The 20,170-nt window shown below is 45.1% G+C and overlaps 1 protein-coding gene across 3 annotated transcripts in view; it reads left to right on the forward strand.

Moving 5' to 3' along the window:
* The first annotated feature begins 9,088 nt into the window (after positions 1-9,088).
* AATK (apoptosis associated tyrosine kinase) overlaps positions 9,089-20,170 on the forward strand; it is a 92,986-nt gene continuing 81,904 nt past the window's right edge. For 2 of the 3 annotated variants that reach the window (XM_063456304.1, XM_063456305.1), the window contains exon 1: positions 9,089-9,466. In XM_063456304.1, the coding sequence (XP_063312374.1) occupies positions 9,391-9,466 (76 nt within the window). In that variant the 5' untranslated portion in view covers positions 9,089-9,390. Of the gene's footprint in view, positions 9,467-9,686; positions 9,932-20,170 lie in introns of those variants that run through there. The other variant, XM_063456308.1, reaches the window with a different exon arrangement.

Raw genomic sequence — 20,170 nt, forward strand, 5'->3', positions numbered from 1 at the left:
CAGGTCATTCGGATGAATGGTTCGGGAGATATGAGGTTCCAAAGATTTGACCGACCGCATGGGTAAAGTATCCGAAAACAGTTCCATGCATTTTGGCCCTGCGGTCGGTCACAAACAAGGGAATGAAAACAGGCGAATTGCCTGTGTTATAGAGCCTGGAGAGGGTTTGAATGAATTCCCTTGTTTGTGGGGTTCTTTCTACCGAACGGCTGGTCATTCGGTAGTTTTTATATACGAATTTCTGGAAGTATGGAGGTCTCAGCGGTGTTTGCCTAGTCAAGTGTCCGATTTTAGTTCCAGACACTCGACGGCAAAACACCGCTGTTCGGTAGTTTAAGATGGCCGCCGCCACGTGTTTGTTTCCCGAATGGCGGCCACCCAGAGGACAAAGAATACATTACACTGATTGCCAATTACCCATTTGCAACATTGTTGCAAACGGTAATTGGAGGCACACTTATTCCTGGGTGGTCTGGTTGTTCGGTAGTTTCCTCAATACAATGAATGGAGGGATTCTACCGAACAATCAGGTGAATGCTGCATACATATCCCAGGTTAAACTGCATACAAAAATACATACATGACATTAAAGTATTAAAGGCAGGATTACTGTACTACGCTCCACAGTCTTAAAGGTACAGTATCCCAAAAGTCCCCATAGATCCACGGATGGCCCTTAAAGGCCCAGTAGCAGTAATATACATTATTACATGCCCAAATATAGTTTTTCCAGTACAATATGTCCAGGGGCCATAGTCGCAGGGCAGGAGGCTAGCAGCCAGGCCTCTCCAGTTCACAGTGGCGAAGCTGGTTTCGCCACAGCGCCGTGGGAGGCCAGTCTCATTCGTTTGTTTCGTGACATCTTGTGACTTTGTGACATATTTAAAAACATTATAAACATTTACATCAATATCAATAACGTAACAATAAACAGACTTGAATATATACAGTGGTACATTCCCTCTGGTCTTATAAGTCGCCAGAGTATTAGGTGAGCGTGCACCTAACTGTCGGGTTTTACTATCAATACCCGGTTAGGTGTGGGTGCTCCATGCATCCTTCGAGCCCTTATGTTGTGAGCCCCGTGTCTGGTTGGTTGTCCCCCGTCTAGCGGTTTTGACCTTTGGTCCGTTCCCCCCCCCTTTTGCCCCTTATCAGTATATGAGTGGGTCCCCCCTTCCCTTCTTGCCTCCCCCCCTGTCCTCGTGTTGTTTTTGGTATTGTATGGTCTGTGTTCTATGCCTTTTGTTGTCCGCTCCCGCTAATTTCAGACTATGGGTATTTGTGGGTGTAGGGTGTCCCCATCTCTCTTTCTGTTTCGCCCTGGGGAGTGTTGTATAACCCCTGCGTATAGTGTGTGAGTTTTCGTCCCGTATACAGAGTGGCCTATACTTCCGTGCTTCTTGTGGATTGGAGTTGGGTCTGGCTCTCGGGTGTCTACGTGTCTCTTACCCATTGTGCTCCGTGTTTACATTGCTTAGGCCATCCACCTTGCCCCCCCTGTTATTTATTTATTTATTTATTTTTTTGTTTTGTTATTATTTATGATTCTTTTTTTTTTTTTTCCATGGGACTGGTGGACCAGATCATTTTCCCTCGGTTAGCCCCCCCCCCCTCCCTTGCGGAAGATGTGAGCAGTACTTAGCTGCGGTCTGTACCAAATCGGTCTCTGTGTCCCCAGCGTTGAAGTGGATGTGTCCGTCTTGTCAGACATGATGGCCTCTAGTGTCCGAAGCGTCGGTCCATTCTCTTTGAAGAGCTGTGAGTTCTGGCATCGGATCCGCCTGCAGGTTGAGGGTTGGCGGAGGTTCAATGCGGAGGTTGCGGAGAAAGCGCTGTGGGTCGTTCCCGGGCAAGAGGGTGTGTGTGGCTCCCTCCTTGAAGGCCACCAGCTTGAAGGGATGGCCCCATGTGTACTTTATTGTGTGTTGTTGTAGTATCGCCGTCAGTGGTTTCCATGTTTTTCTCCTCTGTAATGTTGTCGGTGACAGGTCCTGGTACGCTGTGATGGGCACTCCCTGGTATTTCAGGGTGTTTTGGCGTGTGTAGAGCATTACCGCCTCTTTGGAGGTGTAATAATGAAACTTAATAATAACATCCCTAGGCGGCATCCCCTCTGCTCTTCGGGCGCGCAGAGCCCTGTGCGCCCTTTCTATCGTCCATTTTTCTTTGGGGATATCAGGTATTATTTGATGAAAGAATTGCTCCATTTTTCTTACCAGGGGGCCTTCATTGTGCTCCTCCGGTATGCCTCTTAATCTAATATTGTTCCGGCGGGAACGGTTCGCTAAGTCTTCTATTTCCAACTCTAGGTCGGTGATTCTTTTTTCTGCTGCTTTTGAGTATGCCACTATCTGGTTATGGGCCTGTGCTGCAGCGTCAGCTCTGGTTTCCAGTATTGCCGTCCTGGCACCCAGAGCGTGTATCTCCGCCGTCAGTGCCTGTGTGCTCTTGGTGATCTCCCCTGCCAGGTAGTATCTGACCTCTGACAGCTTGTTCAGGATACTTGCTGTATCGGTCTGTGTGTGGCTGGGTGATTCCGGGTCTGCTGTGGCTGCCGGAGAGTGATGAGGGCTGCACCGGCGGCCATCTTGCGCGGCCTGTGAGCCTCGTGGAGAGGTAAGCATGTCGGCCACCGAGACTGCGGCTTCCTTCTGCTCCCCTTTTTTCTTCCGCTGTGTTTTGATTCCGGACTGTGCTCCGGACATTTTGGGGGTGATTTTGTTATGTTTGGGGGCTCGATGCCTATGATTGTGCTGAGATTGGGCTCGGATGCTGCGGAGCTCACAGACTACGCGTCCATCTTAGTCGGCAGTCCGGTCTTCGCAATGATTTGACTATTTTTAATAACATTATCTAGATTGTCTTCTGATTTTGGGACCAATATGGCGAAGTTAAAGCCACATTCCAAACTGTTACATTTTCTATGAAGCCATACTAGCATAGAGAGGGATTAGCAGGTCACAGGATTAGACAGGAATCAGTACGGTGGAATAAAACCCTCTGCCAACTGATGTTGAAAGTTTACTGGGTCTGTAGTACAGACAGAACGGCTGTCAGACGATAGGATTATCTTCATCAGACCACACACTAACACAGTCACTTCAGGTCACCTGGACAGACGGACAGCAGCTCAACAAAAGCACACGGCGCATGCTGCTATCAGGGATATAAGAGTTATGTATCTTGAGATCTGTGTATTAGGACTGGTCGTCATGTCATGGTAAATGTACAGGGGAAGAGTTATGTCTGTATATTAGGAGTGTTAGGGGACAGGTCTGTATGTCTATGTATTAGGTGTGTTAGGGGTACAGGTCTGTCTGTGCATTAGGAGTGTTAGGGGTACAGGTCTGTCTGTGCATTAGGAGTGTTAGGGGTACAGGTCTGTATGTCTGTGTATTAGGAGTGTTAGGGGACAGGCCTGTATGTGTATTAGGAGTGTTAGGGGACAGGCCTGTATGTGTATTAGGAGTGTTAGGGGACAGGCCTGTATGTGTATTAGGAGTGTTAGGGGACAGGCCTGTATGTGTATTAGGAGTGTTAGGGGACAGGCCTGTCTGTGTATTAGGAGTGTTAGGGATACAGGTCTGTATGTCTGTGTATTAGGAGTGTTAGAGATACAGGTCTGTGTATTAGGAGTGCTAGGGATACAGGTCTGTATGTCTGTGTATTAGGAGTGTTAGAGATACAGGTCTGTGTATTAGGAGTGCTAGGGATACAGGTCTGTATGTCTGTGTATTAGGAGTGTTATGGATACAGGTCTGTATGTCTGTGTATTAGGAGTGTTAGGGATACAGGTCTGTGTGTATTAGGAGTGTTAGAGATACAGGTCTGTCTGTGTATTAGGAGTGTTAGGGATACAGGTCTGTATGTCTGTGTATTAGGAGTGTTAGGGATACAGGTCTGTGTGTATTAGGAGTGTTAGGGATACAGGTCTGTGTGTATTAGGAGTGTTAGGGATACAGGTCTGTGTGTATTAGGAGTGTTAGGGATACAGGTCTGTGTGTATTAGGAGTGTTAGGGATACAGGTCTGTGTGTATTAGGAGTGTTAGGGATACAGGTCTGTGTGTATTAGGAGTGTTAGGGATACAGGTCTCTATGTCTGTGTATTAGGAGTGTTATGGATACAGGTCTGTATGTCTGTGTATTAGGAGTGTTAGGGATACAGGTCTGTCTGTGTATTAGGAGTGTTAGGGATACAGGTCTGTGTGTATTAGGAGTGTTATGGATACAGGTCTGTATGTATGTGTATTAGGAGTGTTAGGGATACAGGTCTGTCTGTGTATTAGGAGTGTTAGGGATACAGGTCTGTGTGTATTAGGAGTGTTATGGATACAGGTCTGTATGTCTGTGTATTAGGAGTGTTAGGGATACAGGTCTGTGTATTAGGAGTGTAAGGGATACAGGTCTGTATATTAGGAGTGTAAGGGATACAGGTCTGTATATTAGGAGTGTAAGGGATACAGGTCTGTATATTAGGAGTGTTAGGGATACAGGTCTGTATGTCTGTGTATTAGGAGTGTTAGGGATACAGGTCTGTTTGTCTGTGTATTAGGAGTGTTAGGGATACAGGTCTGTATGTCTGTATATTAGGAGTGTTAGGGATACAGGTCTGTATGTCTGTATATTAGGAGTGTAAGGGATACAGGTCTGTATGTCTGTATATTAGGAGTGTAAGGGATACAGGTCTGTATGTCTGTGTATTAGGAGTGTAAGGGGTACAGGTCTGTATATTAGGAGTGTTAGGGATACAGGTCTGTATGTCTGTATATTAGGAGTGTTAGGGATACAGGTCTGTATGTCTGTATATTAGGAGTGTAAGGGATACAGGTCTGTATGTCTGTATATTAGGAGTGTAAGGGATACAGGTCTGTATGTCTGTGTATTAGGAGTGTAAGGGGTACGGTCTGTATGTCTGTGTATTAGGAGTGTAAGGGATACAGGTCTGTATGTCTGTGTATTAGGAGTGTTAGGGATACAGGTCTGTATGTCTGTGTATTAGGAGTGTAAGGGATACAGGTCTGTATGTCTGTGTATTAGGAGTGTAAGGGGTACATGTCTGTATGTCTGTGTATTAGGAGTGTAAGGGATACAGGTCTGTATGTCTGTATATTAGGAGTGTAAGGGATACAGGTCTGTATGTCTGTATATTAGGAGTGTAAGGGATACAGGTCTGTATGTCTGTGTATTAGGAGTGTAAGGGGTACAGGTCTGTATATTAGGAGTGTAAGGGGTACAGGTCTGTGTATTGGGAGTGTAAGGGATACAGGTCTGTATGTCTGTGTATTAGGAGTGTAAGGGGTACAGGTCTGCATGTCTGTGCATTAGGAGTCATAGGGATATAGGTCTGTATATTAGGAGTGTAAGGGATACAGGTCTGTATGTCTGTGTATTAGGAGTGTTAGGGATACAGGTCTGTATGTCTGTGTATTAGGAGCGTAAGGGGTACAGGTCTGTATATTAGGAGTGTAAGGGATACAGGTCTGTATGTCTGTGTATTAGGAGTGTTAGGGATACAGGTCTGTATGTCTGTGTATTAGGAGTGTTAGAGATACAGGTCTGTATGTCTGTGCATTAGGAGTGTTAGGGATACAGGTCTGTGTATTAGGAGTGTAAGGGATACAGGTCTGTATGTCTGTGTATTAGGAGTGTTAGGGATACAGGTCTGTATGTCTGTATATTAGGAGTGTAAGGGATACAGGTCTGTATGTCTGTGTATTAGGAGTGTTAGGGATACAGGTCTGTATGTCTGTGTATTAGGAGTGTTAGGGATACAGGTCTGTATGTCTGTGTATTAGGAGCGTAAGGGGTACAGGTCTGTATATTAGGAGTGTAAGGGATACAGGTCTGTATGTCTGTGTATTAGGAGTGTTAGGGATACAGGTCTGTATGTCTGTGTATTAGGAGTGTAAGGGGTACAGGTCTGTATATTAGGAGTGTAAGGGATACAGGTCTGTATGTCTGTGTATTAGGAGTGTTAGGGATACAGGTCTGTATGTCTGTGTATTAGGAGCGTAAGGGGTACAGGTCTGTATATTAGGAGTGTAAGGGATACAGGTCTGTATGTCTGTGTATTAGGAGTGTTAGGGATACAGGTCTGTATGTCTGTGTATTAGGAGCGTAAGGGGTACAGGTCTGTATATTAGGAGTGTAAGGGATACAGGTCTGTATGTCTGTGTATTAGGAGTGTTAGAGATACAGGTCTGTATGTCTGTGTATTAGGAGTGTAAGGGATACAGGTCTGTATATTAGGAGTGTTAGGGATACAGGTCTGTATGTCTGTATATTAGGAGTGTAAGGGATACAGGTCTGTATGACTGTGTATTAGGAGTGTAAGGGATACAGGTCTGTATGTCTGTGTATTAGGAGTGTAAGGGGTACAGGTCTGTATGTCTGTATATTAGGAGTGTAAGGGGTACAGGTCTGTATGTCTGTATATTAGGAGTGTTAGGGATACAGGTCTGTATGTCTGTATATTAGGAGTGTAAGGGATACAGGTCTGTATGTCTGTGTATTAGGAGTGTAAGGGATACAGGTCTGTATGTCTGTGTATTAGGAGTGTAAGGGATACAGGTCTGTATGTCTGTATATTAGGAGTGTAAGGGATACAGGTCTGTATGTCTGTGTATTAGGAGTGTAAGGGATACAGGTCTGTATGTCTGTGTATTAGGAGTGTAAGGGATACAGGTCTGTATGTCTGTATATTAGGAGTGTAAGGGATACAGGTCTGTATGTCTGTATATTAGGAGTGTAAGGGATACAGGTCTGTATGTCTGTATATTAGGGTTAAGAGACTAATATCCTTACTTGGATATAAAATATATAAAATGTTGTTTCCAAAGACAACCTTGGAAACAAAATATAGGAGAGATCAACAGTTTATTGAGATAAAGTGGACACTAAGTTGCAAAACTTTGGCCAAATTAATGTATTGGGAAATATTTTTACATTCATTATTTTTCCAACAATTTGGCCTTAAAGGGACACTATAGACACCAAAACAACTTTAGCTTAATGAAGCAGTTTTGGTGTATAGATCATGCCTCGGAAGTCTCACTGCTCAATCCTCTGCCATTTAGGAGTTAAATCACTTTGTTTCTGTTTATGCAGCTCTAGCCACACCTCCCCTGGCTGTGACTGACACAGCCTGCATGAAAAAAAAATGGTTTTATTTTCCATCAGATGTAGCTGGCTTTAGAAGTTTTTATCGCCTGCTCTGTAAATTGAGCTTTAATCACATACTGGAGGATCCTGCCGGGTCTATCAAGCTATTAACATAGCAGGAGATAATAAATTCTAAATTAAACAGAATGTGCAATAAAGGAAGTGTAAACATTAGATGACTCTTTACAGGAAGTGTTTAGGAAGACCGTGTTACTCACATGCAGGGAGGTGTGACTAGGGATGTATAAACAAAGTGATGTAACTCCTAAATGGTAGAGAAATGAGCAGTGAGACTGCAGGGGCTATAGTGTCCCTTTAATGTTAGAATTTAGTATTCAATTAATTGATTAATAAATAAAGCCATCCTAATTCCCCATGTGCACCATTCTTGATCTTGCTGTAACAATCAGGGTACAGTATCCCTGTTGTAAATAAGAGGTCGGGCACGGATGGAGACTGCTTGAAGGAAGGAGACGTGAGCGTTACAGGGCTGGTGAGAGCATATTCTCACGCGTTGACACCGCTGCTCTCAGTGTGAATAGGAGGGAGGGCTGAGTCACACAGCAAAAACAGTGACTAATCCTTGCTATGTAGGCCATGCATCTTAATGGAGCAAGGCTCTTCCTTTAATTTAACTATCACCCTGACAGTTATAAAAACAGGGCTCCCGGCGGGGAGTTCACAGGAGATCTGAAATCCTACAGGCGGTTTTAGCATGTATATGTCTGTATGTTTATATAAAGTTTCCACTTGTGATCGAAGAGAGGAAATTGGGTCCTGGCTACAGAATTATGACAACCAGTGGCCACTTACCATTAGTGGGCAGTTTGTAAGAGGGAAACGGATGGCAGGGGCTTTCTTGGCCAAGGACAGAAGCATAGCTTTTTAGAGCTGTGCTCCCATTACTGACAGGGTGCAGTTTCCGGGGCTCATAAACACACACCCTATAAACACCACATTCACACACAAAACTATACAAAACCAGATACACACACCCACCATATACAAACCTACATTCATACACATGCTTTACACCCCCTGTCTTCACACACACACACACACCCTATACAAACCTACATTCATACACATTCTATACACCCCTTCATTCACACACACCCCTATACAAACCCACATTCATACACACTCTATACATTTTCACATTTATTACACAAACCCTACACACGCCCACCTAAACACACACACTATACATCCCAATCTTCCCAAACACACCCTATACACTCCCACATTTTTTACACAAACCCTATACATCCCCACCTTCACACACATACATTCTATACACCCCCATCTCCACACACACCCTATACACGCCCGCTTTCACACACCCTATTCACCAGAAGCATGTGTGCACACCATATGCACTACTTGCATTCACACACCCTATACACTGCCTGCATTCACACACAGTGACACTCTATCCACATTCGCTCACACTCGACACAAAACACCCCTTTATGTAGTCAAACTCGACCTTAAACACCCTGAACACTCACATTGATACTGCATGCAGCAGCTAAAAATGGAAATTTAAAGCAAAATACTGTTCGCTTGTGTGTGCTGGCTAGTAACTTTAAGGCCTGGCTAGCAGGTGAGAGCTTGAATATTTGGGAATAGATTTGTTCAGACAGAGAGAAGAGTTTGCTTAAAGATACAGATAGATGTGAGAGAGATAGGTAGACGATTCGTAGAAAGTAATAGACAGAGATAGACAGAGAGCATCACAAAAGTCAAAGCGACAGCTCAGTGTGAATTCCCAGAGGTCTGTGTAGGTGTCAGCCAGTGGTAGTGGGTGTTAGGAGAATGAGCAGCGTACGTTCCTTGCGCTGCTGTTCCAATGGGTGTCTGTAGAGGGCACTGTGTGCAACGTAGAGAAAGCCAGGAATTAGGTAGGTGTGTATCTGTATCAAGCAAAAGGCAGAGACGGATAGCCAGTAAGCCAGCACTGGAATTAGCTCCCATGCCTGTGCTGCTACAATTCCTGCACAGCCTCCTGACCCGGTACCCCCCCTAACCGGAGCAGCACGCAGTCCCTAGTGTGAGCATCTATTTCCTGGCTCTGGCTCCTCTGCAGGAGAATGATAAGGGACAGAGAGCTGCTGCAATCCTGCCTCCTTCTTCCTCCTCATGCAACTCCCTCCTGCTGACCCCCCTAAAACTTCTGAGTACCCCAATTTCTTTGGCTGTTCCTACCCCCCCAATGCCTGGCGATGGGTATGATCCTGGTATTGATGACATGCTGCTGTTTCACTCCCAGCTTTGGCTTTAGCTCCCACTTCGACTCCGGTAAGTCTGACTCTGTGATATAATGCCCTTACACTTGCTCGTTTTTCCCCGTCTCTCTTCATCTTTTGGTTTCGTTTGCTTTGGAATTTGGCTAAGGTGAAGCCATCCTCCAGTAATTCTGGAGACATATCCCAGAATCCCCTCCCCCTCTTTCTGCATATCCCTCCCCTCTGCGGATTGATTGTGAGGTTGGGGAGTGCAGGTTTGGATGGAGAGAAAGTGCTACCTGCAGGCTGTCTGTGTCCCTCTTGTCCACTGGCCGCCCCCTCTTCCCCCCTCCTGGTTTAGGGCCAGACGCTGCTTCCTAGTCTGGGAAAGGCTTCCTGTGCTTTGCCAATTCCAAAGCTGGATGCTGGAGATTAAATGCTGAGCGGGCTCCCAGACTCTGCAAGATCAGACAAATGATACAAGTTATCAGTCAGCATCACAGCAGAATGCAGGATGAAAGGACCAAATAGATCCCAGGTAACGCTGTGCACCCCCCCTCCTCATCCTCCAATCCTGCAAACGTATGTATGGTGCTCATTTAACCCTGTAACTGCCTCAGGCTCAGGATGTGATTTCTACGTGAATCTTCCCTCCTATCGCCTCCCCCACAAATTATTATGGATCTATATTTGTTTGCTGGTAAATATAGCGAAGAAAAGGTGGGGGCAGTAGTGGGTTCTGCTGTCTTGGAGCTGTGATAGGATAATGAGAGATGATTCACTCTGTAACTGAGCAAAGGCTGATTAACACAAAGTGGAGAGAATCGGGCAGCTGTGGAATCTGCTGGGTGTAAGGCAATGCTTGGTGGCAATCTTATTCTGTATACAATTCCTAGATATTCTGCGCAATACATATATCAGATAATAGAATGGGGGGAGGGGAGTAAGGGCTCTTCTCATATGAGCTGACAATCTAACAGGATGTAGTGACCAGAGGAAAGCTTGCAATGTAAATGGGCAATGACGAATGCCATGGCAGGATGCAGCCCGGGACTAATGTCACCTATGATAGGCAGTGACTTCGCCCCCTTGGTAGGTTTGTGTTTTTGTTGAAAGCATTAGTGACGGAGATAGTTCTAGCCTTGTACGAAGAATAAAACGCAGTTATTTTGTTATTGTTTACGGTGCTTAGCGCATGATGGCTATTGCCGTGCTGTGGCTTCCACACTGGCATAATGGGCACGGAAGGTGGGATGGCAAGATGAAAGCTGGATTTGGCTGCTACATTATTCTCATTAGCTTTTTATATTGAGACATCCATGAGGGCTAGTCTCTGGCATGCAGTGGTTTCATATTAGGTTTCCCATCCTGGCTGAGCAACATAGGAGATGTAGTACCTTAACAGCTGTGGTTCTCAAGGTTAGTCAGGAGTCTATGAACCTGTTTCCCCCTCTAGCACACCAAGCTAACGGCATTATATCTGGAAATACTTCCTTACACCTGGAGAGACTCTTAGAGGTAAAACTCAAAACTCGTTCCCCGGGGTGTCTGGAGATCTAAACAGTCATTCGTCTTAGAATTCAGGGCCTTGCATACACTGCATACAATAAACACAATGACATTATTTCCACACTTAAGTAGCAGGGCAAATGCCAAACTGCGTTGACACAGAGCTATGTGGTCTCCATCGGCACAGAGCTATGTGGTCTCCATTGGCACAGAGCTATGTGGTCTCCATTGGCACAGAGCTATGTGGTCTCCATTGGCACAGAGCTATGTGGTCTCCATTGGCACAGAGCTGTGTGGTCTCCATTGGCACAGAGCTGTGTGGTCTCCATTGGCACAGAGCTGTGTGGCCGCCATCGGCACAGAGCTATGTGGCCGCCATCGGCACAGAGCTATGTGGTCTCCATTGGCACAGAGCTATGTGGTCTCCATTGGCACAGAGCTATGTGGTCTCCATTGGCACAGAGCTATGTGGTCTCCATTGGCACAGAGCTATGTGGCCGCCATCGGCACAGAGCTATGTGGCCGCCATCGGCACAGAGTTATGTGGTCTCCATCGGCACAGAGCTGTGTGGCCGCCATCGGCACAGAGCTGTGTGGTCTCCACTGGCACAGAGCTGTGTGGCCGCCATCGGCACAGAGCTGTGTGGCCGCCATCGGCACAGAGCTGTGTGGCCGCCATCGGCACAGAGCTGTGTGGTCGCCATCGGCACAGAGCTGTGTGGTCGCCATCGGCACAGAGCTGTGTGGTCGCCATTGGCACAGAGCTGTGTGGTCGCCATTGGCACAGAGCTGTGTGGCCGCCATCGGCACAGAGCTATGTGGTCGCCATCGGCACAGAGCTATGTGGTCTCCATTGGCACAGAGCTGTGTGGCCGCCATCGGCACAGAGCTATGTGGTCTCCATCGGCACAGAGCTGTGTGGCCGCCATCGGCACAGAGCTGTGTGGCCGCCATCGGCACAGAGTTATGTGGTCCCCATTGGCACAGAGCTGTGTGGCCGCCATCGGCACAGAGCTATATGGCCGCCATCGGCACAGAGCTGTGTGGCCGCCATCGGCACAGAGTTATGTGGTCCCCATTGGCACAGAGCTGTGTGGCTGCCATCGGCACAGAGCTATGTGGTCGCCATCGGCACAGAGCTGTGTGGCCGCCATCGGCACAGAGTTATGTGCAGGGTTGTATTTACGACAAGGCAAACAAGGCATTTGCCTAGGGAGGCACTTTAAGGGGGGGCGCCAAAACATTTCACCCCAAGCTCCCAGACAAATGCCTTGTTTGCCTCGTGTTCTGGGGCTGTCCACCTTACTGTGAGTGAGTTAATGAGTATAGCTGTCAGTGTGCGTCTGTGAGTGAGAATGGGTGTGCCTGTGAGTGTGTGTCATTGTGTGTCTGTCAGAGAAAGTGTGTGTTGGTTAATCAGTGTGTGCGCCAATGACTGTATCTATCAGTGAGTGTATATCCGTGCATGTATCAATAAGGGCATGTGTCTGTCAGTCAAAAAAATGGCCTTGATACCAATTGGGGGGGGGGGGGGGGGGGTGAGTTAGTCATGCCTAGGGCAGCACAAATCCAAAATACACCACTGGTTATGTGGTCGCCATTGGCACAGAGCTATGTGGTCTCCATCTGCACAAAGTTATGTGGATTCCTTAGTCTTTTATCAAACTGTAATGAAATGAGGATATTCTGAGATGTGGAGAGGCCGGGAGCTGTAATCACTGGAGGATAAAATAAACTAAATATTCAAGACATAATATGACAGGATGTATGTAGGACAATGTTTTGAGGCAGAACTTTCCTAATTTGCCGGTTATATTATGAAGCAATTATCTCCTTTAACCTCACAGGTTAGGACATCCAAATGATTTACCCTACTGTTTATTTACTAAGCTAGGAATTGGGGAGAAATGAAGAGGGAAACACAAACTTAAAACCAAAACTGTCAAACTGGAGCTTTTTCAACTTGCTATTTTGTTCTTCTAATTTGGCTATTTTGGCCCCAACCCCTCCTGGCTGAGTAAATAAACCGGGCAGTCACTGATAGAAGTCAACACAGAGCGAGCGTAGCGAGAGGCGATATACCGCAGAGCTCTTAGTAGCTCAGTAATGTGTGAGTTCGTGCTCTATACACTTTTTCACAAGCACTGCTAATATAAATATTGCACTATTTGGTGTTCTTTCGAGGTTATACAATCGATCAAGATTTGCACAAACTGACTTCAGAAGTCTATGTAATTATATACATTTATACTGACACTGGGGTGTTGGATACATACCCTACATTTTGTGGGCGCAGTTTGGCACTCTGTTATAGTCTGTATTACTTGCCAGGTTCTGGGAAACCGCAGATTTACTGCTATTTACTGATTTTTTTTTTCTACTATAGTAGTGAGCGCCTATTTCATTTTTTGGGGGGGGGGGGGGGGGGGGGGTTACATAGAGAGAGGGAGAAACACAAACAATGAAGAGATTTAGTAAAGTTATATTCAATGGTGCAAAAATGTAAAAGGGGAGGAGTCAGTGATGGTTCTTATGACTGCTCCAATTTTGGTGACTGAATCCCCAAGTGGTCCTACAATGTGTGCCGTTAATGTGGACTAAGTTGGATTGTGATTTTAATTGCTAAATCTTTATATTTAGTAAATGGTTTGTAACTTGCACTGACCTTTTCCTCTGTTTTCATTTAAACGTTTCTTTCAAAGCTGGAATATCTAGATAAGTGATAGACCCCCTTTATACGTAGAAGGGAACGAAAACCTGGAGGTAACCCTGTTTGTAAGCCTGATTTCTCTAAATCTGTGGGAACTTTGCAGTTTTATACAATGTTTGACTTCGTGCCACACACTGGCACTTCTTGGTGAGAAAGGTCAAGAAACCTGTGGTTGTCGGACTTCTCCGGATAAACATCCGCCCTGGAAGTGTCTATTTATAGGAGCCTGTGATGGAGGAAATGGCTGGGTTAGGGGACACTTCCTAAACCCGGACACGCTAAGCATGTATGAGTTAGCTAAGCTGGGTTGGTCGTCAAGAGGTCGGTGTTTGTGTGTATTAATACACCGTAATACGTAGAATCGTTTAGAAAAAAAAAAAACTTACTTAGAACAAGATATGCAGGAACTGGGTTATAACTCAAACAAAAGGCTCTGCAGGCTGGAACCGCAGTTTGTTTTGGTGATTTTAGTAATATGTAAATAAAGAAGATATCGTTTTCAGACCAGGATTGTAACGCTCCAGGCCACCACAATTTTAGACACGAAAATACGTTAGATCTTGCTATGTTTAGTGATCCAGAAATCAATTAAAACACAAAGCGAGAATTCAAAGTGTATTTCAAACTTAAGGTCGAAACAGCCGAACTAGAAACGATCTCGAAGTCAGCAAAGCTTTCAGTTCAGTTACATTGACCTAAAATAAGGTAAGACCAGCTGTGAGTGATGGGAGTTGCGGGCCACCAATCTCAGGAAAGGCAGGTAACTCTTGCAAATATTTGACCGTTTCCTCCCCAAAACTGTTACTCCCAACATGACCAGCCAATGAAGATCTGGCAAGTGTGTATTGGGAGTTTTAGATCCAGAAGACCTGTCTCAGGAATGAATCTGGTCACTTATTTAATCTGTGTCTACCAGCACTCAGAACCTCACAAAAAGGCACTCTTTTTTTTTCTTTCGTGAAAAGAAACTCCCCCCCCCCCCCCCCAAAATAAAAAAAAAAGATGGAAATAGAGAGACACCCTTAATAAAACTTAGAACAGACTTTATCCACACTTGAGATGGTAAAAAAATAAATAAAAAGAGAGAGAACTTATCTCAGACAAGGCACTATATATCTATCCCTACTTGTTAAAGATGACATGGGGCAGACATTCCAAAAATAAATGAAAACTCTAAATGAAATATTTGTATATCCTGCCCTTTCAGTGCCCATTGTATTCCTTGTTCAGATCTGCTCAATCCATAGGCAGTTATATCTATAGGCTTAGTATGAAATTTACATTGGCTGAGAAAAGGATACGCCGTGTCCTCACTGAAACTATTAGCAATATTCACTTACAATGTATCACAAATACGCCTAGGAGCAGTAAAAGGGGGGGCTTGTCATAGCTGTGGCACTCTCCAAACTCTACCAAAACCGTTCACTAATTAGCCAAGAGCGCACCTCGAGCCTGGGAGGAACTCAAAGTCCTAAAGCCACCCAACTAACTAGTTCTTTAGAATGCCCATACCTACCTGAAGGTATTAAACTATAAGTGCTTATTATGCCCCAGCGTGATAACTCTAAAGTGAACAAACACACAAACAGGGATTGCAGGAATTGTAGTTCATCAACTGGTAGCTTCCCTTCCCCTGGCTTAGATAAACCAGTTACAGGCTCATAGCTTTAAACCTTTTTTTAAAGGGACAACAATTATGTACATTAGGTTGGTAAAATTAGCACATTAACCCATTCGTCACCTGTAAAATTAGTTCATTAACCCATTCGTCACCAGTAAAATTACCCATTAACACATTCATCACCTGTAAAATTAGCCTATTACCTGTAAAATTAGCCCATTAACCCATTCATTACCTGTAAAATTAGCGCATTAACCCATTCGTCACCTGTAAAATTAGTTCATTAACCCATTCGTCACCTGTAAAATTAGTTCATTAACCCATTCGTCACCTGTAAATTTATCCATTAACACATTCATCACCTGTAAAATTAACCTATTACCACATTACCTGTAAAATTAGCGCATTAACCCATTCGTCACCTATAAACTTATCCATTAACATATTCATCACCTATAAAATTAGCCTATTCACACATTCATCACTTGTAAAATTAACCCATTTGTCACCTGTAAAATTAGTGCAGTTACCTATACGTCACCTGTAAAATTAGCGCATTAACCCATTTGTCACCTGTAAAATTAGCCCATTAACCCATTTGTCACCTGTAAAATTAGCCCATTAACAAATTCTTCAGAAAAAAATAAATTAAAAAACAACTCTTCCCGGTGTTTAAAGAAGTTTCAAGTGGATTGTGCAGGCAGCGCCACTACTATAAATGATTTATTGTGAGAATTTCCTTTGGGTCTGAACAATAGGATGTGCTTGTTCCAACCACAGCAGACCCTCTGAGACAGCATGGGGGGCCAATAATGGGTTAAACACCATTCCTTAATGCTGGACAGCTGCATCCATTCACTCCTTAGTTTTCCTTTCTCTGTGTCGGGAACACGTTGGTAGATTTACACGCCGCACACAGACACAGAAGATATCGCACTGACAGGTGTTGTAATTTCACTGCCCCAAAAAGATCAAAACAATTTGCTATCAGAAGCCTAAACTGCCAGAAATATTTAGATTGCAAGCTTGCGAGCTGGGCTCTCAAAACCAATTTTCTGGGTTTGTTTCAGTCTGTCACACAAGGTTTTACTCTGCGTGTCTAACGCTGTAGAATTTGTTGGGGCTAAATAAATCAATGGTTATAGCAACTGGGTTTCCATGCTGTTCACCAAATTATAAAGTGAGCAGGGAGCACACATAAAATATACAACTTTAATGGACACCCCAATATGGGCTTACTGAAACTTGCAATAGTGGTTACAGTGTCAGGCTTCCCCTGGTGCAGTCCCACTGTTAAGACTCCAACCATTTTCCAGTGATTTGACACTTACTGTGGAGCACAGTGACACCCGGGAGCCCACAATCTGAGAGCCCCTCACAGAGTCCCCTTTTCATTAGAAATACAGAATTCACTGACTGCAGAGTGACTTATATTGCTCTCAGTCAATGAATATTATTCAAAGACAGAATTCATATATCTAACATGGGAAGGAAACTTTCAATAGAAATTTTTGTGAAACCATTGGACAACATTATTCCAGTAGAATGTCACGTAGCCACTGCAGTGAGCTGTAGTGCTTGTGGTGATTAAAGGCATCTTTACTATAGGCACCCAGACCACTTCAGCTCATTGAAGTGTTCTGGATGCGCTGTCTCGGGTCCCATAACCCTGAACATGTAGTTATTACAGTTATTAATAAATTGCAATAATTACCTTTGAGGGTTAACTCTCTTGAGGGACTTCATGGTCGTTAGACAACTTTTGGTCGCGTGACACTGGACGGGCTCACGCTATGAATGAGGACTTCCAGCGTCACCCAAAAACCCATAGGAAAGCAATATACAATTCTTTGCTATGGGGGAAGTCCTAATGCGAGCGCGGCCATCGCCGCTAATGCACATTAGGTCTATCCTGCCGGCTGATGTCAGAACATCTGCGCTGGAATCAGGTAAGAGACAGAAGGGGTTTTTAACCCCTTTCTGCACCACGGAGGTGGGGGGGGGGGGGGGCAATGGAGGGGCACTATAGGGAGCTATAGTGCCAGGAAAACAACTTCCCTTAAAGCTCACCACTACATCACTCCAATTCAGACACACTGTCTGAAGCTCACCACGAACATCATCTACATATGATCATACTATGCTAAAGGATTAACCCAAGCAGCATGGCCAATTCAATAATTTGAAGTAATTCACTATGGAAAGTTGCACATATGGGTATTAACCCCTGGAGAGCATCATTAACAAGCGTTCAGGGCTGGCTAATATCAGTATCGTTTAGGGCTGGTTAATATCAGGATCGGTTCAGGGCTAGCTAAGATCAGGATCGGTTCAGGGCTAGCTAAGATCAGGATCGGTTCAGGGCTGACTAAGATCAGGATCGGTTCAGGGCTGACTAAGATCAGGATCGGTTCAGGGCTGACTAAGATCAGGATCGGTTCAGGGCTGACTAAGATCAGGATCGGTTCAGGGCTGACTAAGATCAGGATCGGTTCAGGGCTGACTAAGATCAGGATCGGTTCAGGGCTGACTAAGATCAGGATCGGTTCAGGGCTGACTAAGATCAGGATCGGTTCAGGGCTGACTAAGATCAGGATCGGTTCAGGGCTGACTAAGATCAGGATCGGTTCAGGGCTGACTAAGATCAGGATCGGTTCAGGGCTGACTAAGATCAGGATCGGTTCAGGGCTGACTAAAATCAGGATCGGTTCAGGGCTGACTAAAATCAGTATGGGTTCAGGGCTAGCTAATATCAGTATGAGTTCAGGGCTGACTAATATCAGTATGGGTTCAGGGTGAGCTAATATCAGTATGGGTTCAGGGCTGGCTAATATCAGTATGGGTTCAGGGCTGGCTGATATCAGTATGGGTTCAGGGCTGGCTGATATCAGTATGGGTTCAGGGCTGGCTGATATATCTGTATCCGTTCAGGGCTGGCTAATATAAGGATCAGTTCAGGGCTGGCTAATATAAGGATCAGTTCAGGGCAGGCTAAAATCAGGATCAGTTCAGGGCAGGCTAAAATCAGGATCAGTTCAGGGCAGGCTAAAATCAGGATCAGTTCAGGGCAGGCTAAAATCAGGATCAGTTCAGGGCAGGCTAAAATCAGGATCAGTTCAGGGCAGGCTAAAATCAGGATCAGTTCAGGGCAGGCTAAAATCAGGATCAGTTCAGGGCAGGCTAAAATCAGGATCAGTTCAGGGCAGGCTAAAATCAGGATCAGTTCAGGGCAGGCTAAAATCAGGATCAATTCAGGGCTGGTTAAAATCAGGATCAGTTCAGGGCTGGTTAAAATCAGGATCAGTTCAGGGCTGGCTAAAATCAGTATCGGTTCAGGGCAGGCTAAAATCAAGATCAGTGTAGGGCAGGCTAAAATCAGGATCAGTTCAGAACTGACTAAGATCAGTATAAGTTCAAGGCTGGTTAATATCAGGATCGGTTCAGGGCAGGCTAAAATCAGGATCAGTTCAAGGCTGGCTAACATCAGTATCAATTCAGGGCTGGCTAAAATCAGGATCAGTTCAGGGCAGGCTAAAATCAGGATCAGTTCAGGGCAGGCTAAAATCAGGATCAGTTCAGAGCTGACTAAGATCAGGATCAGTTCAGGGCTGGTTAATATCAGGATCGGTTCAGGGCTGACTAAAATCAGGATCGGTTTAGGGCTGGCTAAAATCAGTATGGGTTCAGGGCTAGCTAATATCAGTATGGGTTCAGGGCGAGCTAATATCAGTATGGGTTCAGGGCGAGCTAATATCAGTATGGGTTCAGGGCGAGCTAATATCAGTATGGGTTCAGGGCGAGCTAATATCAGTATGGGTTCAGGGCGAGCTAATATCAGTATGGGTTCAGGGCGAGCTAATATCAGTATGGGTTCAGGGCGAGCTAATATCAGTATGGGTTCAGGGCTGGCTAATATCAGTATGGGTTCAGGGCTGGCTAATATATCTGTATCCGTTCAGGGCTGGCTAATATAAGGATCAGTTCAGGGCTGGCTAATATAAGGATCAGTTCAGGGCTGGCTAATATAAGGATCAGTTCAGGGCTGGCTAATATAAGGATCAGTTCAGGGCTGGCTAATATCAGTATCCGTTCAGGGCTGGCTAATATCAGTATCCGTTCAGGGCTGGCTAATATCAGTATCCGTTCAGGGCTGGCTAATATCAGTATCCGTTCAGGGCTGGCTAATATCAGTATCCGTTCAGGGCTGGCTAATATCAGTATCCGTTCAGGGCAGGCTAAAATCAGGATCAATTCAGGGCAGGCTAAAATCAGGATCAATTCAGGGCTGGCTAAAATCAGGATCAATTCAGGGCTGGCTAAAATCAGGATCAGTTCAGGGCAGGCTAAAATCAGGATCAGTTCAGAGCTGACTAAGATCAGTATAAGTTCAGGGCTGGTTAATATCAGTATGGGTTCAGGACTGGCTAATATCAGTATGGGTTCAGGGCTGGCTAAAATATCTGTATCCGTTCAGGGCTGGCTAATATATCAGTATACGTTCAGGGCTGGCTAATATCAGTATCAGTTCAGGGCTGGCTAATATCAGTATCCGTTCACGGCTGGCTAATATCAGTATCCGTTCACGGCTGGCTAATATCAGTATCCGTTCACGGCTGGCAATTGGCTAATATTAGTATCCATTCACGGATGGCTAATATCAGTATCCGTTCACGGCTGGCTATTGGCTAATATCAGTATCCGTTCACGGCTGGCTAATATCAGTATCCGTTCACGGCTGGCTATTGGCTAATATCAGTATCCGTTCACGGCTGGCTAATATCAGTATCCGTTCACGGCTGGCTATTGACTAATATCAGTATCCGTTCACGGCTGGCTATTGGCTAATATCAGTATCCGTTCACGGCTGGCTATTGACTAATAGTATCCATTCACGGATGGCCAATATCAGTATCCGTTCACGCCTGGCTAATATAAGT

This window comes from Pelobates fuscus, chromosome 5, assembly GCF_036172605.1.
Source record: "Pelobates fuscus isolate aPelFus1 chromosome 5, aPelFus1.pri, whole genome shotgun sequence".
Classification (NCBI taxonomy): domain Eukaryota; kingdom Metazoa; phylum Chordata; class Amphibia; order Anura; family Pelobatidae; genus Pelobates; species Pelobates fuscus.